At 43.6% G+C, this 26,326-nt stretch overlaps 1 protein-coding gene across 13 annotated transcripts in view; it reads right to left on the bottom strand.

The window, feature by feature from the left end:
- Window positions 1–8,992: 8,992 nt before the first annotated feature.
- Window positions 8,993–26,326, bottom strand: part of LOC140651516 (macrophage immunometabolism regulator-like) — a 71,999-nt gene continuing 54,665 nt past the window's right edge. For 7 of the 13 annotated variants that reach the window (XM_072861065.1, XM_072861066.1, XM_072861071.1 and 4 more), the window contains one exon: window positions 8,993–11,337. In XM_072861065.1, coding sequence (XP_072717166.1) covers window positions 10,699–11,316 — 618 coding nt within the window. In that variant the 5' untranslated portion in view covers window positions 11,317–11,337 and the 3' untranslated portion in view covers window positions 8,993–10,698. Of the gene's footprint in view, window positions 11,338–12,178; window positions 12,784–16,852; window positions 17,008–17,301; window positions 17,893–18,445; window positions 19,846–20,220; window positions 21,210–22,062; window positions 22,198–26,326 lie in introns of those variants that run through there. The other 6 variants (XM_072861070.1, XM_072861059.1, XM_072861069.1 and 3 more) reach the window with 6 other exon arrangements.

Raw genomic sequence — 26,326 nt, 5'->3', positions numbered from 1 at the left:
CCCATCTGCTTATAGAATAGTTCGTCAGTCTCCTCATTCTGGTTGGGTGGTCTGTAACAGACTCCCACCACAATATCTGCCTTGTTGGCCTTCCCCCTGATTCTTACCCATAGACACTCCACCCTATCGTCACCATCATTAAGCTCTAAACTATCCAAACGCTCCCTAACATACAGGGCTACCCCACCACCTCTCCTGCCTCGCCTATCCCTCCTGAAGAGTTTATAGCCATCCATCGCCGCACTCCAGTTGTGCGAGTCATCCCACCATGTTTCCGTGATGGCAACCATATCATAATTTTCCTGGTGTACAATGGCTTCCAGCTCCTCCTGCTTGTTGCCCATGCTGCGTGCATTGGTGTAGAGGCACTTCAGCTGGGCTGTCGTCCATGTCTCCTTCATAGAAAAACACCCCTTGTGTGCTTTGAGGTGTTTCACTGGCATTTCCCTCTTGGCTCCTATTGCCTCAGTATCCCCTAGCTCAACTCTGTTCAGCTGTGCCCCAGTGTACCCAGCACATCTCAGAGACACAGGCTGAGTGCCCTCGCTGGCACCCACTCCCTCTAACCGTGGCACGTCGTCCCTCAGCTTCCCTCGGGCAAGCCTGATATTATCCCCCTCCCCCTTCAAGTCTAGTTTAATGCTCTGTCGATGATCCCCGCAAGTTCCTGAGCAAAGATTCTCTTTCCCCTTTGAGAAAGATGAATCCCATCAGATGCCAGCAAACCTGGTGCTGTGTAGGCCATCTCGTTAAAAAAACCAAATCCGTGGCAATGACACCAGCCTCGGAGCCATGTGTTAATAGATTGGGTGTCTCTGTTCCTTCTAGTGTCACTGCCCACAACTGGAAGGAGAGAGGAGAAAATAACTTGTGCTCCAGAGTCCCTTACTAGCCGTCCCAAGGCCCTGAAGTCTCTTTTGATTGCCCTAGGACTTCGTGTTGCAGCTTCATCGCCCCCCACATGGAAGAGCAGTAGAGGGTAATAGTCCGAGGGCCATGCCAGGCTAGAGAGTATCCTAGTGATATCCTTCACCCGGGCCCCAGGGAGGCAGCAGACTTCCCTAAGAGGAGGGTCCGTCCGGCATAGCTCCACTCTAAGATTAGTCTTCCTCTCAAAGATTTTTTTTTCTAGTTTTTTTTCTGCTGTTCTCATTGAAGCTCATTTTTCCTATTGTTTTAGTATATATTCCTCTTTAAAATGAAGTTTAACATTAAAAATTCACTTTACTCAGACCAACCTCCCAAGCATCCACAATTTCAGAATTTGATCATGTTGTACATTTTCCGTTTCAGATTCTTTGGTAGCATTGAAAGAGGTGGAAACAATAGTGATGTTATCCATCAACAACTCTTTGGTTAGGAAATATTACCTGCACTATTGACCTTCATACTACGAAGATCCATTTGATCCATAAAACTTAACATTACTTTGTCATTGACCTTAAGGTTGTGGTTTTGGTGGTGGTTTTTTTTTTAACTGTGATTTACCAAATGAAAATACACTTTGAAACACACTTTGATTTTTTTCAGACCATAGTTTTGTGCTCTGGATAGCTTTTTCATCTTTTCAAAAGCAAATTATACAAGCTGACATGACCTAACTTTATCTGAAATTAACCTGTTTTTATCATCTCACATTTCTCCAGGTACTGTGGTTTTTGGAAATCTTTTTTATGCAGCTTATGGCCCTTCTGCTGTTTTCTTGTAATTCTTCTTAAAGATTATATTTGCTCACAAAAACCCCAAAATTATTTATGCTGCAGTCACTGAACCACTCAGAACCTTCCTCCATCTCCAGACAGTAACATCTGCATTTTGAGCAGTTTTGAGAACTGTTCTCTACTCACTCCTCCATTCTTCCCAGAAGAAACAATATAACTAGTAGAGCACTTTTAGAAAGAGTTTTAAGAGTTTGGCCATTACTTGTTTTGCAATACTTTCTAGTAGCCCCAATCAGCAATTAAGTCCCACTGCAATAAGCACGCTCAGCAAGAGAGAGCATCACCCAAGAAAACTGACCAAGTATGAGTCAGTGTATATTTTGGTATATTTTAAAATAGGCCATTAGTGTCCCAAAATTTAAGATTTGGCTCAGTATCCCAGTTTATGCACTTCTGCTTGATTCCAAATTTGCTTTGGTATAAAAGGTCTGTCAAACAGAAGATTAGGCGAGCAGCTCCGGTGCCGGCACGATCCACAGCGGAGCACTCTAGCATGGTGTAGCGATGGGTTTCCTGAACTGGGGAAACCTCAGGGGAGCGGAGAGACCCGCCAGGAGCCCGTAGCTCGCGTGAGAGCAGCTGACAAGACCTGAGCGGGGCCAAGAGCAACTGCGGCCAAGCGCCCACACCTATAAAAGAAAGCCCTAGGGAGCGCTAGCGACTAGGAGTGCCGCAGAGTGTGGTGCGCTAGCAAGGGCGCGGTGCGGCAGTTTGCACGGAAGGGCGCGCAGGAAGGACGCTGTAATTCTGCCAGCTCAACCAGGGAGCAATGGTATCTACCTGGCAGAAGGCCATGTCCTCTCTAAACTCTGCACTTGCCACAACTGACGCAGCTTCCCAGACAGAGCTCCGATGGGAACATGCTGCTACGCAGGTGTCAGGCTGCAGGGTGTGCCCTACTCTTATGCCAGTACTGGATGGTTGTAGTGAGCACACCTGTGGGAGGTGCACCCAGGTAGAGGAACTCCTTTGCTTAGTGGCAGAGCTCTGGGAGGAGGTGAGTAGGTTGAGGAGTATCAGGGAGACTGATAAGGAGATCGACTACTGGAAGCACACCCTACCTTCCCTGGGACAGACCTGTCAGGCAAACAGGACACATGATACGGAGGATTCCCTATACTCTTTGCACCTGGCAGAACGTGGTGACTTAAGGGATAGGGGGCAATGGTGACAAGTTCCTGCCTGGTGCAGCAGCTGCATCTCCTCTGTGACTACCTCACCTTCCCAGGTGCCTTTGTACAATAGGTATGAGGCTCTGCAAGTGGAACCGAACAACAATGAGGATGATGGTCCACCTAGGTTGAGGATGTCACCGAGGTTAAGTCGGCCGATGCCCTGCATCAAAACCACTTCCATTAAGAAAAAAAGACGAGTTATTGTCATAGGAGACTCTCTCCTGAGGGAAACAGAAGGCCCAATGTGCCAACCAGACCCGCTTCTTAGGGAAGTATTCTGCCTCCCTGGGGTCTGGGTTAAAGATGTGAAGAGAAAACTTCCTACCCTGGTATGGCCCTCGGATTGTTATCCATTATTGCGTTGTCATGTAGGCAGCGCTGAAGCTGCAATAAGAAGTCCAAGGGCAATCAAAAGAGGCTTCAGGGCCTTGGGACGACCGGATAAGGGATCAGGAGCACAAGTAGTATTCTCCTCCATCCTTCCAGTTGCAGGGAATGATGAGGGAAGAAACAGGAAGAGCCAGATGATCAATACCTGGCTCCGTGACTGGTGTCACCAGCCAAATTTTGGGTTTTTTGATCATGGGTCGGTCTACACGACACCAGGCCTGCTGGCAACAGACAGGGTACACCTTTCTTAAAGGGGGAAAAGGATCTTTGCACAGGAGTTATCAGGGCTCTAGCTTTAAACTAGATTTGAAGGGGGAAAGGGATAAAACCAGGCCTGCTAGAGATAAGCCTGGGGGTCATGCACCAATTTTTGAAGGACAGTGTGCTAGCGAGGTCCTTCAGTCTGCTCCACAATGTGCTGAGTACACTGGAGCACATTTGAAATGTCCCTGTACTAATGTGTGCAGCACCTTAGCCATCTCAATGGAGGTAAGGGATGGAGATCCATGCGGCAGCAAAGCACAAGGGTTATGGATGAGTTAGAAACCACGGAAGCACCTGAGAACAGTCACATAGGAATTAGGGCTTCTCCCCCAAAAAAGGTGCCAGGATCAATGGCCCAAATGAAGTGCATCTACATCAATGCATACAGCATGGGCAACAAACAGGAGGAGCTGGAAGTCATTGTGCAGCTGGAAAACTATGCTATAGTTGCCATCACAGAAACATGGTGGGATGACTCACACAAGTGGAGTGCTGCAATGGATGGCTATAAACTCTTCAGGAGGGGCAAGGAAGGAGAGGCGGTGGGGTAGCTCTGTATGTTAGGGAGTGTTTTGACTGTCTAGAGCTTGATGATGGTGATGAAAGGGTCGAGTGTTTATGGGGGAGAATCGAGGGGAAGGCCAACAAGGCAGATATCATGGTGGGAGTCTGTTATGGACCACCCAACCAGGATGAAGAGGCAGATGAAATATTCTATAAGCAGCTGGGAGAAGTCTCACAATCACTAGCCCTTGTTCTCATGGGGGACTTCAACTTACCAGATGTCTGCTGGAAATGCAATACAGCGGAGAGGAAAAAGTCTAGGAAGTTCCTGGAGTGTGTGGAAGATAACTTCCTGACACAGCTGGTGAGTGAGGCAACTAGGGAAGGTGCCCTGCTGGACCTCTTGTTCACGAACAGAGAAGGACTTGTGGGTGATGTGATTGTTGGAGGCCGTCTTGGGCACAGTAATCACGAAATGATAGAGTTTTTGATTATTGGAGAAGTAAGGAGGGAGGTTAGCAGAACTGCTGTCTTGGACTTCCAGAGGGCAGACTTTGGCCTGTTTAGGAGCCTGGTTGACAGAGTCCCTTGGGAGGCAGTCCTGAAGGGCAAAGGAGTCCAGGAAGGCTGGATATTCTTCCAGAAGGAAATCTTAAATGTGCAGCAGCAGGCCATCCCTATGTGCCAAAAGATGAGCCAGCGGGGAAGAAGACCGGCCTGGCTGAACAGAGAGATTTGGCTGGAACTCAGGAAAAAAAAAAAAAAGGGAGTTTATGACCTTTGTAAGAAGGGGCAGGCAACTCAGGAGGACTACAAGGATGTCGTGAGGTTATGCAGGGAGAAAATTAGAAGGGCCAAAGCCCAACTAGCCCAATTTAATCTGGCTAGTGCGGTAAAAGACAATAAAAAATCTTTCTATAAATGCATTAACAACAAAAGGAGGGCTAAGGAGAATCTCCACCCTTTATTGGATGTGGGGGAAACATAGTGACAAAGGATGAGGAAAAGGCTGAGGTACTTAATGCCTTCTTTGCCTCAGTCTTTAATAGTAAGGCCAGTTGTTCTCAGGGCACCCAGCCCCCTGAGCTGGAAGACAGAGATGGGGAAGCAGAATGAAGCCCCCATAATCCAGGGGGAAATGGTTAGTGACCTGCTACACCACTTCTTAAACACACACAAGTCTATGGGGCCGGATGGGATCCACCCAAGGGTACTGAGGGAGCTGGTGGAAGTGCTCACTGAGCCACTTTCAATCCTTTATCAGCAGTCCTGGCTAAATGGGGAGGTCTCAGTTGACTGGAGGTTAGCAAATGTGACGTCCATGTACAAGAAGGGCCAGAAGGAGGATCCGGGGAACTACAGGCCTGTCAGCCTGACCTTGGTGCCGGGGAAGGTTATGGAGCAGCTCATCTTGCGTGCCATCACACGGCATGTACAGGACACCCAGGTGATCAGGCCCAGTCAGCATGGGTTTGTGAAAGGCAGGTCCTGCTTGACTAACCTGATCTCCTTCTGTTGACAAGGGGACCCGCTTACTGGATGAGGGAAAGGCTGTGGATGTTGTTTACCTGGAATTTAGTAAAGCCTTTGACACTGTTTCCCGCAGCATTCTCCTGGAGAAACTGGCTGCTCATGGCTTAGATGGGCGTACTCTTTGCTGGGTAAAAAACTGGCTGGATGGCCGGGCCCAAAGAGTGGTGGTGAATGGAGTTAAATCCAGTTGGTAGCCGGTCACAAGTGGTGTTCTCCAGGGCTCAGTATTGGGGCCAGTTCTGTTTAATATCTTTATCAATGGTCTGGACGAGGGGATCGAGTGCACCCTCAGTAAGTTTGCAGATGACACCAAGTTTTGCGGGAGTGTTGACCTCCTTGAGGGCAGAAAGGCTCCACAGAGGGATCTGGACAGGCTGGATCGATGGGTGGAGGCCAATTGTATGAGGTTCAACAAGGCTAAGTGCAAGGTCCTGCACTTGGGTCACAACAACCCCATGCAATGCTACAGGCTTGGGGAAGAGTGGCTGGAAAGATGCCCAGCAGAAAAGGACCTGGGGGTGTTGGTTGACAGCCAGCTGAATATGAGCTGGCAGTGTGCCCAGGTGGCCAAGAAGGCCAATAGCATCCTGGCTTGTATCAGAAATAGCGTGGCCAGCAGGACTAGGGAAGCGATCGTCCCCCTGTACTCGGCACTGGTGAGGCTGTACCTCGAATACTGTGTTCGGTTTTGGGCCCCTCACTACAAGAAAGACATTGAGGTTCTCGAGCGTGTCCAGAGAATGGCAACGAAGCTGGTGAAGGGTCTAGAGCACAAGTCTTATGAGGAGCGGCTGAGGGAACTGGGGTTGTTTAGCCTGGAGAAAAGGAGGCTGAGGGGAGACCTTATTGCTCTCTACAACTACCTGAAAGGAGGTTGTAGCGAGGTGGGTGTCGGTCTCTTTTCCCAGGTAATGAGTGATAGGACGAGAGGAAATGGCCTCAAGTTGTGCCAGGAGAGGTTTAGATTGGATATTAGGAAAAATTTCTTCACCGAAAGGGTTATCAAGCATTGGAACAGGCTGCCCAGGGAAGTGGTTGAGTCACCATCCCTGGAGGTATTTAAAAGACCTGTAGACATGGCGCTTAGGGACATGGTATAGTGGTGGTCTTGGTAGTGTTAGGTTTACGGTTGGACTCGATGATCTTAAGGGTCTTTTCCAACCTAAATGATTCTATGATTAGTGTTACTACCTTTTTCTGCTTCTACCAACTTCACTCTTCTAATCATCTGGAAGATATCTATAGGCCACAGGGAAACATTGTTTTCTCAATGCAATTTTTTCTTTTAATTTATTAGAAGAATAGTGAGAACTCTGTATTCATAGAATCATAGAATGGTTTGGGTTGGAAGGGACCTTTAAAGATCATCTAGTTCCCACCCCCCTGCAGGGGGCAGGGACATTTTCCACTAGATTAGTTTGCTCAAAGCCCCATCCAACCTGACCTTGAACACTTCCAGGGATGGGGCATCCTCAACTTCTCTGGGCAACCTGTTCCAGTGTGTCACCATCCTCAGCGTAAAGAATTTCTTCCTTATATCGAATCTAAATCTACTCTCTTTTAGTTTAAAACCATTGCCCCATCTGTCATGCCAGTGACGGATGCACTCAACCTCTTAACCAAACTAACAGTTGTTTGGTACAGGCTCCAAAGGAGGTAAACACCTGAGCCGTGGCCAGACCAAGAACTCCTCTGGTCCCGATCTGTTCTCTGAAAACCCACAAAGAAGCTGAGTGGCACAGTGAGCATCGATGCATATGAGCTTGGAACACCGATCATGTGATTGACACATGAATAGCGGGTGGCTTTTCCAATACTCATTTATCAAGGAACAAAGAAGTTGTGGGTACTAGGAGACTCATGCATACTTTCCTATCGCATGTAATTTGACTATGAGCCAACCACTTTATCCCATAAATATGACAGCCAAAGTGAGCCTTCTTTGAGCTCTCCCTGCTAGGCAGCATGGCTGCATGGTGGTGATCTCCCCTTGAGCTGGGACACCTCTCAAGGTTGCTCCTCGAGGCAGAAAGACCTTTTACCAATGGCAGATCTGTGGTAAGCGACCGATATCGTGCATAACCTTGTAGTATGGTAACTTCAATTTTGTCTTGGTAACTGTGATTGCATGCTGAATTGATAAATCTTGCATATATAATCCCTTAGACATAAACCATTGTCCAAGTCTGAGACTAAGATTGGACCTAGCCACATCTAAGCTCCATCAGGAGTTTAGAAAGCAAGGGGGTCTACTCTGAACCTCGTGACTCAATGGGAGGGTCTTCCTTACTCTTTATATTCCTTCCATTAGACATAAACCATTGTCCAATTCTGAGACTAAGCTTGGACCTAGCCGCACATAAGCTCCATCAGGAGTTTAGAAAGCAAGGGGGTCTACTCTGAACCTCATGACTCAACGGGAGGGTCCTCTGTACCCTTTTGTATCCTCGGTCTTTCTGTGAATCATTCTAAGTCCAGTGTAACCCAATTTTCCTGTGTATGTTTCTTCCATGCAGTAATTAATAGAGTGAACCTTGCCATCGAACTTCGTTAAGTCACACTTTTACATCATCATATTAAAACCACTTTTGCTAATACCTTTGACGGTGATTTTTAAAGCAATCTAAATCACTCATTCGCGACACCCTTTTCCTGTCACTACAGGCCCTGGTAAAAAGTCTCTCTCCATCTTTCTTATAAGCCCCCTTTAAGTATTGAAAGGCCACAGTAAGGTCTGGGCCTGATATTTAGTAAAGATCTCACTTTGAGAAGTCAGTATTGTTCACATTCGATTTCATTTTAGTAGTCTGAAGAACCGTCTTGCCTTTAATTTTAATAGATTAGTTTAATGTAAGACATTATAATTATAAAAAATAAGACAAGATTAAGAGCTTTCTTATGTCTGAGATTTTGCTTCTTGTAGAAGTAAAAACAGGAAATCACTATATGAATTTAAGAGTTGTAATTAAGAACATTACAAATCCAACTTAAAAAAAATATGGCTCTTGAATGATTATGTACTATGCAAGTGTAACTGCAAGTGTAAAACAGTTAAGCAATGTTATCAGGTGCAATCACTTTCACAAGCAAGCCACCAGCTAGAAAAAGTACTAACAAATTTTTCATGTTTGAACTTGGCAAGACAGCCACCAGCCTCTCTATAGATGTAGCTATACAATTACTGTACAGGACCAAAGTAACAATATGCACAAAATGTACTAACAATTGTATGTCTGATTTCCTGAAACAACAGAAGAATCCTAACTGTCTAAATATTTCACAGAAGTATAAGATTCCTGCTTTCAGGTTTTAATGATTCCTGGTCTAAAGTTGTATTTTTAAATGTCCTCATTCTTCTACACAGCAAAAGACTCCACAAAAATAGGTATTTATATCACTCTCTTTATTTTTCAGCCAGAAATACATTTTCATAGGGTATTTCAATAAATAATGGTGTTTGTTTATTCCTTAGACAAAACCTCAATCTCTTTGGCATCTGACCATATTCTGTTTTTCAAACTAAAGGCTACATAGGAAAAGTTTATTTTAGAGATCTTTGTTCAATACATTAAATTTACAGAGGTGCAGTTAACTCTTTAAAATACACATCAGTTGTAAATATTCTAATAAGCCAGAAAACATTAACCAAACCAGTAAAACATAGTCTACTGGGCTCCTCTTCACTGCCTTCAGTTACAGTTGGTGGAGTAAGTGGCAGAATGAAAAGAATTCATTTTCCACAACACATGCACTGACTAGTGCTTGCTATTCATTCTGAAGGAGAAGCAAAAAACCCCTGAATTGTACCAGAAACAACTGATCAAATAAGTTATGTTTCAAAACAACGGGATCTTAATTTTAACTTCTAAATAAGTAAACCAAAACGAAGTTGCACACTGCTTCAGTAATAGATTGCACCTAAAAATGTCTAAAAATTTTTTAAATATTTAAACATAAGTTACTAACATGTTTTAAATATATCTAAGAATACAGCTGTCAAACCTGCATTTGATGTCATATTTGGACAAAAAATTCTTAAGCAACAAATCAAGCCAGTGTATTCAATCTACTCTGTTGAATAATCCGGAATCAACTCTTCAGGCCTGATATAGAAACACTTCACTTGCACTCCATCTAAAAATCTGCCTTCTGGAAATTAATAAAAGTGTTCAGTGCTTCAAATAAACTAAATTTCCAAAGCAATGCTAGAGTTATTTGACATCTTCCATTACTATACTATAGAGAAATCATGAATTAAAATGAAAAATTTTATTGACGTACTGATGCAGACATTCTAGTGTATTTACTGGATCTGAAGTGAATCCTTGTTTACATGTCAAGACAATGTAAAAAATAAGTCATATTAACAAAAAAACCAAACCCTTCACTCTCAAAAATATTTTTTAATATTCCAAATACTTATTCCAAACTAGTTTTATAAAACAGAGGAGGCAAAACAATTACTTCCATGCAGAAACTAAAAAAACCAAAATTTAATAGGTTTAAAGTAGCAAATGAACAAAGGTTTATTTTATGAGTGAATTTCCCCCTCACCACCAGTGCAAACCCAGTTTCAAAATGTTTGAATGGGATGGTTTAAAATAACAAGTGATCCAATTTAGCCAAGTTCACATTCCTTCCCATGATGTAAAAAATCATACATACATTTTATTGTAGAATATAGGAAGAAACAAAAAGATAACTTGAGTACTTATCCAAGAGCAATTTCTAACATCAAGCCAAAATTAGCAACAACCAAGCAGACCATCATTTTTTCAGTATTAAATTACCATAAATACTAGATAAGTGTACAACCCCCCCCCAATCCAAAAACCAGAAGCGTTTCTTTGTTAAAAGGTGTCCAAAGAAATATCCACCAGCTGCAGTCAAATTTGCATTAGAAGCTGCTTGCTCTGGAAAAAATTTTTCCCTCCAAGTATTTGCAACACAATGCACTGTCAAAATTCTGTTCAAATAAATTACTTTCTGATAACATTTAGCTGATACCACCTACAATGTGGACAGTCATGTACACAGTATGACAGTGGATTTTTGCAAAAACAGAGAAATAACCAGAAACTGGTTCTAAATTCTAGATTATAGTTCATAGTTCATGTGTTATTTCTTGCAAACATATGGTCCCCTCTAAGGGTAAGGTGTTGGAGCTGGTATTGTAGCATGTCTGTGTCAGCAGGTTCCTTGATGCTCATTTTGTCTAAATTGAGGTAGTCCAGGGATTTAGAGTGAGCCCCTTTACCTTTTAAAAGGCAAAGAGGCAGGGGACCATGAAGTGCCTTGTAAGGTTCATATGGTAAAGCCTTAGTGCATTTATCCCCTGAGCTGGGCATCCGTCTCCTCCTCCTCCCATTTACTGCTGGGATCTCATATGGCTGATAGTACCTACTTCTAGTTTTGTACAAATGGGAGGAACATGCAAGTCCTGAATCAAGCTGTTTAGAGTGTAAGTTAGGCCCGGATTCCCCTTTATTATCTTCATTTCCTGTATACTTTTGGGCTAATTTTAGCAGCTCCTCTCCAGTTGTGAAGCCAACCAGGTAGTTAGAATCCATACGAAGGATCTGATAGCCTGAAACTGTCCGTCGCATTGGTGAGCAGGGGGTACTGGAACATCGTGGTTTCTCTGCTTCTGTTTTGCCTGCAGAACTGACTTCTGCAAGAGGTACAGGGTGGGTAGATATGGTAGTTCTGGACTCTCCATTTATGTCCATTTTAAGCACAGTGCTATTCTCCTAAAAATAAAACAGAGATTGATTGCAAATAGAGCCTTTAGCCAATAAAGGAGCTGAGAGAGGATCTCAGAAATCAGATTTTTTATCACCCAGAAACCATAACCAGTACTTCTCTATTCAGTTTTGTCTTACACTCTACAGAGCGTCTCATAAAAAAACTGACATCTGCCTTTTAAAATTATTTTGGCCCCCTTTTTAATAACAAATACTATAAATATACTCTTGATATTCTTACTATAAATATACTCTTGATATTCTTAAATATGTTAAAAACATATTCTTGAGTAGTACAGTACAAAAAACTGAAGTATCTTTTCACTCTATTTTTTAATCCTTTAAGTCTATTTGGTCCTTTATAACCCCTTTCCTTTGAGGCTATCTACATCCATTAGCACATCCACAGTAACATCTCCTGTACTCAGCTGCATATATTTTCCATTCACAATAATATCAGTAAACATACCTTTAAAAAAAAAAGGCATCTAACAGTTACTACCTCAGGCATAACCATAGACTAGACCTGACCTACTGGGTACTGCAATGTTTCCCTGTGGTGGGTTGACCTTGCCTGGCCACCAGGTGCCCACCTAGTTGCTCTATCACTCCCCCTCCTCAACAAGGACAGGGGAGAAAAATACGATGAAAAAGCTTGCAGGTCAAGATAAGGACAGGGAGATCACTCAGCAATTACCGTCACGGGCAAAACGGACTTGACTTGGGGAAACTTTTATTGCAAATCAAAATCAGAATAGGATAATGAGAAATAAGAACAAATCTAAAAACTCCTTCCTCCCACCCCTCCCCTTCTTCCCAGGCTCAACTTCACTCTCGAATTATCTACCTTCTCCCCCTGAGCGGTGCAGGGGGATGGGGAATGAAGGTTGCAGTCAGTTCATCACACGTTGTCTCTGCCGCTCCTTCCTCCTCACACTCTTTCCCTGCTCCAGTGTGGAGTCCCACCCATGGGATACAGTCCTTCATGACATTCTCCAACGTAGGTCCTTCCCATGGGCTGCAGTTCTTCATGAACTGCTCCAGCATGGGTCCTTTCCACAGGGTGCAGTCCTTCAGGAACAGACTGCTCCAGCGTGGGTCCCCCACGGGGCCACAGGTCCTGCCAGAAAACTTGCCCCTGCATGGACTCCTCTCCACAGGCCTCAGTTCCTGCCAGGAGCCTGTTCCGTCATGGGCTCTCCACAGGCTGCAGATTCCTTTAGGGCACATCCACCTGCTCTAGCATGGGGTCCTCATGTGCTGCAGGGTGGATATCTGGTCCACCATGGACCTCCATGGGCTGCAGGGGGACAACCTGCTTCACCATGGTCTTCACCACGGGCTTCTGGGGAATCTCTGCTCCGGCACCTGGAGCACCTCCTCCCCCCTCTGCTTCACTGACCTTGGTGTCTGCCGGACTGTTTCATATTTTTCTCACTCCTCTCACAGCTGCTGTGAAGCATTTTTTACCCTTTTTTCAATATCTTATCACAGAGGCAGCACCAGCATCACTGACTGGCTCAGCTTTGGCCAGCAGCAGGTCCGTTTTGGAGCCAGCTGGAACTGGCTCTGTTGAACATGGGGGCAGCTTCTGGTGTCTTCTCACAGAAGCCACCCCTGCAGCCCCTCCCGCTACCAAAACACTGTGGGATTTTTGGTTAATGTACTTATAACAAAGTAAACAGTATTCTAGTGTTCAATAAATATACCATAAGATTCTTAGAAGTATCCTAAGAATAAGCAATATCCAGATTTCTATGGAATTTTGTTTGTTTGTTTGTTTATTATTTTAGGAAACAGACTACTTTGCCCTGACTTTTCTCCCCTCACAGCTATTCCACAATCTTCAGTTCAGTGCCTTTACAGATACAACTTTCCACTGCTAGCCATTACCATCTTTAACGTGGAAAGATAGGCTTGATATCACAGCAATTATATGCAAGTGGATCCCAGACCACTTTGAATTCTGCTTTGAATGTCATCTACACTATCTCTGTGTAGCTATTTCACAAAATGCAAAGGTCACATCTGTTTCCAATCCAGCTTTCCTTCATTGTCAGCCTCACCTTTGCTCTAAACAGTAGCTAGTGACTCTCTAGCAAATAGAGTTCAGAAAAAAAAATCTACATAGCTTTGTAATGTTTAAAGGTAACGAGACTCAAAGAAGAAATAAAAATTAGTATGTAAGTGTCCAGCAGAAAAAAAGTTCATTATAGGAAATTGTAAGACACATGAATGGTTTAGTAACATTTCACAAATGAGACTGCCTTTACAGCGTGCTATTACCAGTTTGCAAACTTTTAAAGCTGCTACTTGCTCCCATCCTGAGGCTTGAGAGGTCACAGACAGAGAAGCAAAGATGCAACAAGTAAGGGAAGGAAAGTACCACCTCCTTTTCAGTACTTTATTCAATCATTTGGAATTAGACACCCCTATATAAAATAGGATTAAAGCAAACAAACAAACAAATCCTCAGCAAGGTTAACCACTATTCAATTGTCTTAAAATAAGAGGGGAAGCTTCGTGCAAATCTCACTTGCAAAAAAAAACCCAAACCTATCCTAATGCAAAATTTAAGCCTACTTTGTTTCTGTTCAGGGATTGTGAAGGAGCAGCTTAAGTAACGCTCCCGCCTCTACTACCCTGCTTAGTCTCAAATCAACCTGCTGCTTCACTCCCATTCTAATTAAATAGGAGTAAACAAAATTCTCATAGTTTTGCTAAACAGGATTTTATTTGCCAGTCATTGACAAAAAACTTCTATTAGGGACACATTATTACTAAAGTTTCTTCAGTCTTAAATGTCCTTTTCCAGTTCTCACTATAATTGTGGTATACTTAGGATTCTTCACTACGAGTTTTGTACAGCATTGCTTTGACAGATTAGTAGATACTTATTTTAAGTATAAAGTCTTAAAATATTACTTATTACACTTTACCCAGCACGTTTTAAAACATTTTATATTAAAAAATGCAGATAATGCAGCAAAAATGAAACAAAAAATGAAAATACTATATTAAACGTAACACCGACATTTTTCACTGAAGAAAAAACTGCATTAAAAACTTAATAATGTTGCTTGTTATATTTAATTGGCTTTCCAAAATATATTTATGGAGTCAATTCAAACTTTCAAAATAGCAGAAACAAATGTTATTTCCTACTTTAGCACCGTATCTAGACAACAAGACAATAAATACAGTAAGGTTTCAGCACACAGAGTTAAAGATACTAATGACAATTCCTTATGTAGAAATTATCGTTCTGTCCTGGTTTCAGCTGGGATAGGGTTAATTTTCTCCCTAGTAGCTGGTATAGTGCTGTGTTTTGGATTTATGATGAGAATAATGTTGATAACACACTGATGTTTTAGTTGTTGCTAAGTAATGTTTACACTAGTCAAGGACTTTTCAGCTTCCCACGCTCTGCCAGGTGCAGAAGAAACCAGGAGGGGGCGCAGCCAAGACAGCTGACCCCAACTGGCCAAAGGGCTATTCCATACCATATGGTGTCCTGCTCAGTATATAAACTGGGGGGAGTTGGCCGGGGGGCAGCGATTGCTGCTCGGGGACTGGCTGGGCATCGGTCAGCGGGTGATGAGCGGTTGCACCAATTGGTTTTTTTGTTTATCCCTAGGTTTTGTTCCTCTCTCTCCCCCTCTCTTGTTGTTTTGCTTTTCATGACAATTTTTTATTTATTATTATTATTATTATTATTATTATTATTACTTTTCCACAATTATTGAACTGTTCTTATCACAACCCACGAGTTTTCTTACTTTTGCCCTTCCTCTTCTTTCACCTGTCCCACCAGAGGGGGAGGGGGAGTGAGCGGCTGTGTGGTGCTTAGTTGCCCACTGAAGCTAAACCACAACAGTCCTTTTTGGCACCCAACGTGGGGCATGAAGGGTTTGAGATAATAACAGATTAACCAGAGCGTATTAAGGAATTTAGATGTGTTAATAGTTGCGGGTCACGATATTGATTCATCTGTTCTCGATACTGGTTTACCTGATCTGCACCATGCTCATTTTTTGCTGTACATGTTAGAGATCGGTGTTGGTTTTTGCAGTTCCCTGTGCTCTGCAGTGATTAGTGATGTTTTGCCTGGGAGATTTGTTACTAAAACACTGGCCTTGAGCTTAATTTGGTATCTGAGTTTTGTACTGAAACCATTCCTGTACTTCGGGTACCACCTCGTGGAGACAACTAGCAATTATACTTCTTCCTCTGAGAGGTTTTTATGGAGGAAATACAAAATGGTACCTTTGCTACCTTATTCTATGATGTTTCCTCCTTTGTTACAATAACTTTTCCATATCTTGAACATCCTTGGGTAGTTAAGATACATCTATTGGTATTGCTTGGGAATATTGTTTCAGTTTTGTCTAAGGTTAGTAGGCAATTTAAGAATATCATCCAGAGATCTGCCCCAAGGCTGGATAGTTATGAGTGGCAGGGTGTGTGGGATAGCATGGGCAAATGCCTAGGACAGTGGGCACCTCCAGTGTTTTGGAACTTCACCCCTAAACAAGTGCAGAATTCTGAAAAACTAGTAGAATATTTGGAAAAAGTATGTCGTCACCCTGCCAATTCTAGGGAGACAGAAATCACTGTAATGTGCTGGGGCCTGGCCCATGCCTACCGAGCCCTGCTCAACACTATTCAGAAACCTAAAGGGAAAGAACAGGCCTCTGGATCTGGTGACAAAACGGCAGACACCATAGCTACTCCAGCCCCCACTGCGACAGCCACTGTGGTCACTCCAGCCCTCTCTTCGACAGGCACCGTGGCTGCTCCAGCCCCCCTGCGACACGCACTGCGGCTACTCCAGCCCCCTCTGCGACACGCACTGCGGCTAATCCAGCCCCGGAGACAGATAATGCAGTTGAACCAGGGAACCAACCCGTGTTGGTATCAGTCGCCCCTATACACAAGAAGAAATCTTGGAAGCGAAAGTCAGCTTGTTTAGAAAGGGAGGATGAAAAAGCAGGGCCATCACGAGGAGAGGAAGAGGAAGAACTCAAGGATGAGATGGAAACCACCCAGTCCCTATCCCTGAGTGAGCTGCGAGACATGCGAAAATATTTCAGCCGTCGTCCAGGCGAGCACATTGTCACCTGGCTGCTCCGATGCTGGGATAACAGAATCACAGAATCACAGTATCGTATAGGTTGGAAAAGACCTTTAAGATCATCGAGTCCAACCGTAAACCTAACACTACCAAGACCACCACTATACCATGTCATAAGCACCTCATCCAAACGTCTTTTAAATGCTTCCAGGGATGGCGACTCAACCACGTAACGGGGCCAGTAGCCTGGAATTAGACGGTAGGAAAGCCAAGAAGCTGGGATCCCTTTCTAGGGAAGGGGGCATTGATAAAGTGATTGGAAAAGGGGAACCAGCCCTCAGCCTCTGGAGGCGACTCCTGTCAGCTATGAAGGAAAGATATCCCTTCAAGGAAGATGTTATATGTCACCCAGGCAAGTGGACCACCATGGAGAGAGGTATCCAGTACCTGAGGGAATTAGCCATGCTGGAGGTGGTTTATGGTGACCTGAACAATGAGCAGTTATCCAAACATCCAAATGAAGTTAAGCGCACATGACCCATGTGGTGGACGTTGGTACGGAGTGCACCAGTGTCGTGTGCCAACTCATTGGCAATACTGACCTGGAAAGGCAGAGAGGAACCAACAGTGAATGAAGCGGCTAGCCAACTCCAACAATATGAAGAAAGTATCTCTTCCTCCCTTGTCTCATCTGTGGAGAAACTGTCCTGGAAGGTCCAGCGACTTGAAGAATATAGGTCCTACTTTCCACCTGTATGGACCAGCATCTCAGCTATTAGGAGTCAGCATTCCTCTGCTCAAGAGAGAGCATATAGAGGGTACTCGCCACAGGGCACCCTGTGGTTTTACCTGCGTGACCACGGAGAGGACATGAGGAAGTGGGATGGAAAACCTACCTCGACCCTAGAGGCACGGGTACGTGAGTTGCAAGGAAAAACAATCACCAAAGGGGGTTCTTCCAGGAAAATTGTCGAGTCTGTTTTGCCCGTGATATTGATTGCTGAGTGATCTCCCTGTCCTTATGTTGACTCACAAGTTTTTTTCGTTGTATTTCTCTCCCCCTGTCCAGCTGAGGAGGGGGAGTGATAGAGCGACTTGGTGGGCACCTGGCATCCAGCCAAGGTCAACCCACCACAGTGTGTACCCTGCTAACAAAAGTCAGTCAACTTGTGAAAATATCTACAAGCAGGAGGGAAGGAGGCAAGAGGTCTTTGTGGAACAATGACCCCCTCACTGGTGAAGAACAGTACAAAGGAAAATCAGGAGAAAAGTCTTCAAGTCAGCAACCAGTACTTCCATTTTAAAAGATTATTTCTTCAGATCACAGTTGCCCCTTCTTCTTGCTTCTCAAGGAGAATGAGAGCGATGTCAATTCAACACAATTTATAATTAAATCTTTACTATAGAATCAAAACAAGAAGATGAAGAAAATGGCATATGCTTTTCTTTGCTTCTTCTTCACACATTTAAAAAGAATAGGAAATAATTGAAAATAAAAGTTAACAAGAAAAGGATTCACTTGACCAACAAACATTAAAAGTGCTTCCAGAATACAGTTCACTAGATTAAGAGTTTACAAGATTTTCATTATTTTCTTTCAATTATAAAGCAGGCTTTCCATATAAATTAAATTATAAATTAATCTGACCCAATCCAGCTAAATATCAAAAAAGTTGGCTAAACCACAGAGAAAAGGAATAATGAATATGAAAGGGTTAAATCCCTGACAATCCCTGACTAAGACCTTACTGTGATACATAGACTTGCATTTTTTTTTAGTTTCACTGGCATCCTTGTTCTCTTTTGTTCTCTTCCCCTGCAAAGATAGTTTTAGTTACCTGCTGAGCAGAGTTGATTATAGGACATTTCCTGTAACTTCTTACCTGATAAGACTAAACAGGCCTTGAGCAAGCTCGTTAGGCTTCCTAATTAAATCACTGATAACAGGAACTCAGGACCTTTGTGCTGAAGATAAGCACCAAAGAACTAGCTTAAATCGACCCCCTTGTAACATTCGGAGGCCGAAGGACTGATGAGCTAACTCAATGACTATATATGGACAAAGGAAGCCCAAAGTTCAACTAGTGGACAATGTGAGGAAGACTATGGACGACCACCGGGGGGGGGTGTGTGAAAAGACCCTAACCCTAATTTTACTGTGCATGCTTGGACTATGTAAATGAATTATGGGAACTCATCACCATAAGACTGCCCTTTCCAGGAAATCTGATGAATACATATTATTTTCTGTATATGAACTGATGTGTTGTGCTGTGCTAACCTGGGGGAGCACTTGATACCCCTTTCATCAGATAAGGTACCCCTTATCTGATGAAATGACCGTAGGTACCCCGAATCGAGGTATTATTTCATTTAATAATACCTTAGTTACTTCTCTCGCTTTGTTTGTCCTACAAGGGAACGCCTCTGGCCATCCAGAAAAGGTGTCTGTGAGTACCAATAAGTATCTGTACCCCCCTTTTCTTGGAAGTTCAGAGAAATCAATTTGCCAGTGGTCCCCTGGTATATTTCCTCTCCCAATACTTCCTAATTGTGCCCGGTTACCTGTATTGGGATCATTTTTCAAACATATTTCACATTGCTGAGTCACCTGTTGAACTGTAGTATACAAATTTCTCCCTATTAATTTTTGATTTAAAAATGTATACAGGGAATCTGCCCCCCAATGTGTCTTATTGTGTTCTTCTTTAACAATTCCCCATACCTGTTTGGTATAATTCTGCCATCACTCAAGTGGGCCCATCCTTTGGAGGGAACCTGCCCTCCCATTTCTTCTATTAATTCTTTATCAGCCCTAGAATATTCAACATTTTCATGGTCACCTAGACTCCTACTTCTATTATCCGGAATTAAGGTTAAAATCTTTTGCATTCTCTCCGCTGCCTGTTTAGCCTCATAATCAGCCAACCTGTTACCTTTTTCCTGGTCAGTGTTACCCTTCAGGTGTCCTCGGCAGTGCGTGATGGTGACTTTGGTTGGCAATTGGACTGCTTCTAATAGGTGAAGGATTTCCTCGGCATGCTTGATCTGTCTCCCTTGTGTGGTCAGTAGTCCTCGTTCCTTCCAAATTGCTCCGTGAGCGTGGACAACTCCAAAGGCATATTTGGAGTCTGTCCATATATTTATCTTTTTCCCTTTTGCCAATTCCAGGGCCCTAGTCAGGGCAATAATTTCAGCCTTTTGAGCTGATGTTCCAGCAGGTAATGACTGAGATTCAATTACTTTGCTTGCTGTTGTCACCGCGTACCCAGCCTTTCGAATACCTTGTCGCACGAAGCTGCTTCCATCCGTGAACCAGGAGTCTTGTGCATCTTCCAGGGGTTCTTCTTTTAAGTCTGGTCTGCTAGAATATACAGTCTCTATGGTTTCCAAACAGTCATGTATCAATGATTCAGATGTCACCCCACTGAGGAAAGAAGCTGGGTTTGTAACATTAGTCACTTCAATATTAACATCGTCTGGTTCAACTAGAATAGCCTGATATTGTAAAACTCGGGATGGAGAAAGCCAATGATTCCCTTTTTGTTCTAGTACGGCTGATACTGTGTGTGAAACCAGCACTGTGATTTTTTTGGCCTAAGGTAAATTTCCGGGCCTCTTGGATATTTAGTACTACAGCTGCCACAGCTCGTAGGCACCCTGGCCACCCTTTGCTTAGAAAAGTAGGCCACAGCTCTTTTGTAGAGTCCCAGTTGTTGAGCTAGGACTCCCAGAGCTATACCTTGTTTTTTGTGGGAAAACAGCCAGAAGGGTTTAGTAACGTCCATAATTGTAAATCCATAATCTACACCAACCTGTCATTCCCAAGAAGGTCCTGAGTTTCTTTACTGTTTGAGGGAGGGGGATTCTGCAGATGGCTTCTTTTCGCTCCATTCCTAATTCTCGTTGTCCTCCAGATAGCTCGTATCCAAGGTAGGTTACTTGCTGTTGCACCATCTGAGCTTTCTGGTGAGAGACTTGATACCCATTCAGGCCCAAAAAGTTCAACAAATTAATAGTCCATTGAATACAATCAGACTTTGTTTCAGTTGCTATTAATAAGTCATCCACACACTGTAGAAGAGTTCCGTCTCTGGAGGGAGGATCCCATGTCTCAAGTTCTCGTGCTAATTGGTTCCCAAAGATGGTTGGACTGTTCTTAAAACCTTGGGGTAACACTGTCCAGGTAAGTTGGGTTTTCCTACCAGTAGTAGGACTTTCCCATTCAAATGCCAATAGGTTTTGGCTCTCCTTGGCCAGAGGCAAGCAGAAGAATGCATCTTTCAAATCTAATACTGTAAACCATATTTGTAATTTAGTAAGTAAAGTATAAGGATTGGCCACCACAGGGTGTAAATCTTTAAAAGTGAGGGGTTTTAGAAAGAACACCTTTTCCTGTTGGCCAGTAGCTCCCACTATAGTCACAAAGTCTTTACTCACAGATATCAATTCTTGATTTAAAACAGAGAAAGAAGCACCTGTGTCTACTAAGAATTCTACTTCTTTCTCTTGTCTCCCCAGTCCTCCTGTACTTTCAGAGAGCCTTCCCCTTCCTCGTCCTCTAAATCCTCCTCTATTCACCATTCCTCTCTGTTCCAAGGCTGCCTCCGTGCGGCGGGAGGTTAACACCACAATCCTTCTGCCACTCCGGGCGATTCCGCAAAGTAAAAAACATATCCGCATACATAACCTCATCCCATTTTCCTTCTCTCCATAAGAACAACATTAACTACAATATAGTATTATGATTTAAAGATCCATTAAAGGGCCATTTTTCACCATCTTCTAATTTGTACAGGGGACACCACTGATTACAATATTTGATTAGTGTTTTCTTATTCACACTCCCACCTGGTTGTCCCCCTATCTCTTTCCAGTGTGCTAAGATACATCCTAGGGGGCTTTTCTTTACAATACCACCACTTTGCTGTCCCCCCATTCTACCTTATTGATTCTGTACTTCCGTTATTCTCCCACAGATTATTTTAATAACCTCAACCTGTCGCGCTTTATCCTCCCACTCTGACCACGTTCCACAATTCTCACATTGAGTATCTCATCCAAATACAACCCATAAATTTTGGTCACAAATAAAACAATTCACGAGGAAAAGCGGTTCACATTCATTTTCAGGATGAGACACACAGGTCTCCAGGTTTTCCACACTCACTTTGCAGTCACACCGCGTCTCAGTCACTCACCAGTCACACCAGAGTTAACTCAGCTCATTCACACTTAATTGCTGATTTCACAGTGCCTAACGAATATATCCAAATTCAATACCAATAAACCAATATCCGAGTTTGGTGCCAGTAAATCCGTACCACCAACAGTACAAACTCATGCGGGTTTCATAAGTGTACCAATACCAAAAGGCACGTTATTGCAGAAGTACAAGGCTTAACCCGTGCCTGTACCAACGTACCAACAGTACAAACTCATGCGGGTTTCATAAGTGTACCAATACCAAAAAGCACGTTATTGCAGAAGTACAAGGCTTAACCCGTGCCTGTACCAACGTACTAAATGCCAAATGTATACCCTCAGGCACTAGTAGCCTGGTATACGGCGCTCAGCGTAGGACGTCTCTTACGACTTACGAGAACCTTCCAAATGACTGGTCCCAAATTCCAAAACAGAAAAGATTTAAATAATACCTTTTTCCTTTAGATGGTCCTTGTCTGCTCCCGCAGTGATCAGATTGAGGCGAGGAGTCCCTCCGGGAAATCCTGGGGGTACCCTAGGGAGTCCTGTTCTCAGCGGGTCCTGCAGCCGAGCAGAGCGGGTCCCATCTGGGGTGCCAAATTGTTGCCGTGAAAAGCCAAAATCAGGACTCAATAGTTGGGATTACTATTAAGCAGGTATTCTTTATTGCAGCGCTGGGCAGCACTGGGCATCGCTCCGCCACAAGTGCTCCCCCAGGTTAGCACAACACATCAGTTCATATACAGCAAAATCATACATATTCATCAGATTTCCTGAAAAGGGCAGTCTTATGGTGATGAGTTCCCGGAATTCATTTACATAGTCCAAGCGTGCACAGTAAAATTAGGGTTAGGGTCTTTTCACCCTCCCGGTGGTCTTCCATAGTCTTCCTCACGTTGCCCACTAGTTGAACTTTGGGCTTCCTTTGTCCATATATAGTCATAGAATTAGCTCATCAGTCCTTCGGCCTCCGAATGTTACAAGGGGGTCGATTTAAGCTAGTTCTTTGGTGCTTATCTTTGGCACAATCGTCCTGAGTTCCTGTTATCGGTGATTTAATTAGGAAGCCTAACGAGCTTGCTCAAGGCCTGTTTAGTCCTATCAGGTAAGAAGTCACAGGAAATGTCCTATAATCAACTCTGCTCAGCAGGTAACCAAAACTATCTTTGCAGGGGAAGAGAACAAAAGAGAACAAGGATGCCAGTGAAACTAAAAAAAAATGCAAGTCTATGTCTTAGTCAGGGATTGTCAGGGATTTAACCCTTTCAATACTATTTCTATTTTATTCTAAAATAGTCTAAAATACATACTCATATACTAAAATATTCTAAAATGCATACTCGTTATACATGATTCAAGGTGACAATATGATATTTCTCTGTAAAACATTAGGAAAGAACACAGGAAATAAAGTCACCCACCCAACACATGTAATTATAAGAGATCTGCAACAAGTGAAGCCAACAGATTTTTTATTAATTTTTTTTATTACATAATAGATATCCAAGATAAGAAGTGAGAGATACCCTGCCCCCAGCTTCCGGCACAAATCCCCCCCACCCCCCGCAGGGAGAAAACTTTACCATTTGCCCCGGAAGTCACTCCCCTCTTCTGGTCATGTCATCTGTTGTGATTGGCTGGCAGGACCAGCCACCCACACCAGTGTACCCAGAAGCATGACAGAAAAGGAAGCCCCCGCTTTTGACAACGTCATTCCCCATGTGTTTTCGCACTGCTTTGTGATTGGCTGACAGCTATTTTTGACACTGTCATATCCACATATTCTCAGATCTCCCTTTGATTGGCTGCCTGCTTCCTTTGCACTAGGAAGGGCTCAGATATAAAAATATACACATTTATATACAACAGATGGAATATAAACATATATAGAAATATATATATAAAGGAGTGTGCAAAGATGTATTAAATATATATTTTATTTATTTATCCATAGATGCATTATTTTCTATATATACTTATACATGTATCTACATGTGTGTGTATATATATACACTTATAAAGATATATAAATTAAATGTATATAAATGAGTAAAAGCATAGGTATAAAATGGCTAAAACATTCTTTAATAAGAGCTAATGGCATGAATAATTACAGTTTAAATCACAGCATCACAGAATGGTTGATGTTGGAAGGGACCTCTGGAGGTCATCTGGTCCAACCCCCCTGCTCAAGCAGGGCCGCCTAGAGCCGGTTGCCCAGGACCATATCCAGATGGCTTCTGAATATCTCCAAGGATGGAGACTCCACAACCTCCCTGGGCAACCTGTGCCAGTGCTCAGTCACCCTCACAGGAAAAAAGGGTCAATCAGTGACACTGGTGCTGCCTCTGTGATAACATATTGAAAAAAGGGTAAAAAATGCTGCGCAGCAGCTGTGAGAGGAGTGAGAAAAATGTGAAACAGTCCGGCAGACACCAAGGTCAGTGAAGCAGGAGGAGGAGGGGGTGCTCCAGGCACCAGAGCAGAGATTCCCCTGCAGCCCATGGTGAAGACCATGGCGACGCAGGTTGTCCTCCTGCAGCCCATGGAGGTCCACAGTGGAGCAGATATCCACACTGCAGCCTGTGGACAACACCACGCTGGAGCAGGTGGATATGCCCTGAAGGAAGCTGCAGCCCGGGAAGAGCCCAAGCAGAAGCAGGCTCCTGGCAGGAACTGCGGCCCATGGGGGACCCACGCTGGAGCATTCTGTTCCTGAAGGACTGAACTTTGTGGAAAGGACCCACGCTGGAGCAATTTGTGAAGAACTGCAGCCTGGGGGAAGGACCTACTTTGGAGAAGTTCATGAAGTACTGTATCCTGTGGGACCCCACGCTGGAGCAGGGGAACAGCGTGAAGAGGAAGGAGCGGCAAAGTACAAGAGTAGGGAGCAAAGTTGAGCCCAGGAAGGAGGGGTGGGGGGAAGGTGATGTTTTTAGATTTGTTCTTATTTCTCATTATCCTGCTCTGTGATTAATTGGCAATAAATTAAATTAATCTTTCCCAAGTCAAGTCTGTTTTGCCTGTGATGGTAATTGGTGAGAGATCTCCCTGTCCTTATCTCGACTCATGAGCTTTTTCATCTTATTTTCTCACCCTGTCTTACTGAAGAGGGGGAGTGATACAGCAGCTTGGTGGGCACCTGGCAGCCAGCCAAGGTTAACACACCACAGGTGCCAAAAGGTGGTGGGGGTGGGGCACAGACAAGTTAGAATGTGCCCAAGGGCTATGAACCCCTCCTAGGAATGACACCAAGCAGCCCCTGGGAAAACCCTGTCACATGCAGAAAAGAGACCAATCCTGTGAGCTGGACTGAGAAGCTCCTGCATCTGGGCCCAGCCCAACAGGATGACCATACAGTGTTACTGGGGCAAAATTTGGGCTTTGCGCAGTCCTGCAAGGCACAGGCAATGCTGGCTGCAAAAATGGAAAACCAGAACAAAATGCCAACTTCAGAAGAATATGCGTGTGAGGAAAATAAGAAAAAGACCCTAAGGCATTCCTGAAAAAGGCCACGCAAACCAGAATAACTGGCCAATGGGCCTGTGAATCGCAAACTGGATTTTGACTTGTCACACAGATACCTTTGCCCATGGTTGTGAGGGATCTTACAGCTACTACCTGTAAGACCATTATGGGGTGCAGGCTGGTGCTATATGTTGTTAGGAAAAACTCATTCTCTAAGTATTATACCAATTAGTCTTTATAGTATGAAATTGTATTAACTTTCTTAAGAGAGATATATATAGTTTACATTGTATACTGAATAGCCACACTTAAGCAAGCAAACTAAAGGACCCCAGCTCATCACAAGGAGGAGAAGGACAGTCCTGTCCTGGAGATAAGAACTTTGCTTCTTGGAATCTTAAAGCTGTCCACTACGGATAAAAGATACCCCTGGACAACCAAGATAATGCCAGCATCCTAGCCCCTCTAACACCTCTGTGAAACCCTCCCATTGTCTGGCATCACAGATAAGTAACTATAGCAAGACCAACTCCAGGAAAGTCTAGATCAATAAGGAAGCATGTGGATGATGACATCATAGAAATATAGTTGCTTTGCGAAGTTTTACTATGATTAGTAAACAGTAGTGTGTGTGTGTGTGTTAAGTAGCGATTAGTCAATTAATGTTGTACCTGAACGCTTGAAAGGTATAAGAACCATGTGTAAAACCACATTTGGGGTGCCCACGTTTGGATGGGACACCTCATGCGCATGAATAAAAGAATTACTCTTATAATTCTATACTTTGCATCCTAGTCTCTCTCCTCAGTCGGGAAAAAGGGTTGGGGGATTTTTAAGCCAAATGACAGTCTTGGATATCCCAAGACCTGTTTCTTCCTTTTACATGATGAACATTATTATGGTGTTAAGGATGTCAGGAATGTATTTAGGGCAAGAAACTTTTGTGAGCTTCGTCATACATTCTATAACCATGGCCACAGCTGTAAATGTTATTGCCAGCTCTGCTTGTCTCGCAACTATGCAGTTAACTTGGGGACAAGGATAAGGTGCCCCAGCTGCAGGCTGTTGTGCAGGTATGGGAAATGTTTACAGAGGCACAAGGCCCTGGCTATTAAAAAACAAATTGATTGTTTGGCTATGATTTTCTGTTAAAAGTGTAAGACCTATATAGAAAAATAGCATGAATGTAAAGGCTGGAAGTGCGGAATGTGCTATGAAGAGATCTGTAACGTAAACCAGTATCAGTGT

Source organism: Ciconia boyciana, chromosome 4 (assembly GCF_034638445.1).
Source record: "Ciconia boyciana chromosome 4, ASM3463844v1, whole genome shotgun sequence".
Lineage (NCBI taxonomy): Eukaryota > Metazoa > Chordata > Aves > Ciconiiformes > Ciconiidae > Ciconia > Ciconia boyciana.
The sequence above is the reverse complement of the archived record's forward strand: the minus strand, read 5'-3'. Positions and strand labels throughout refer to the sequence as shown.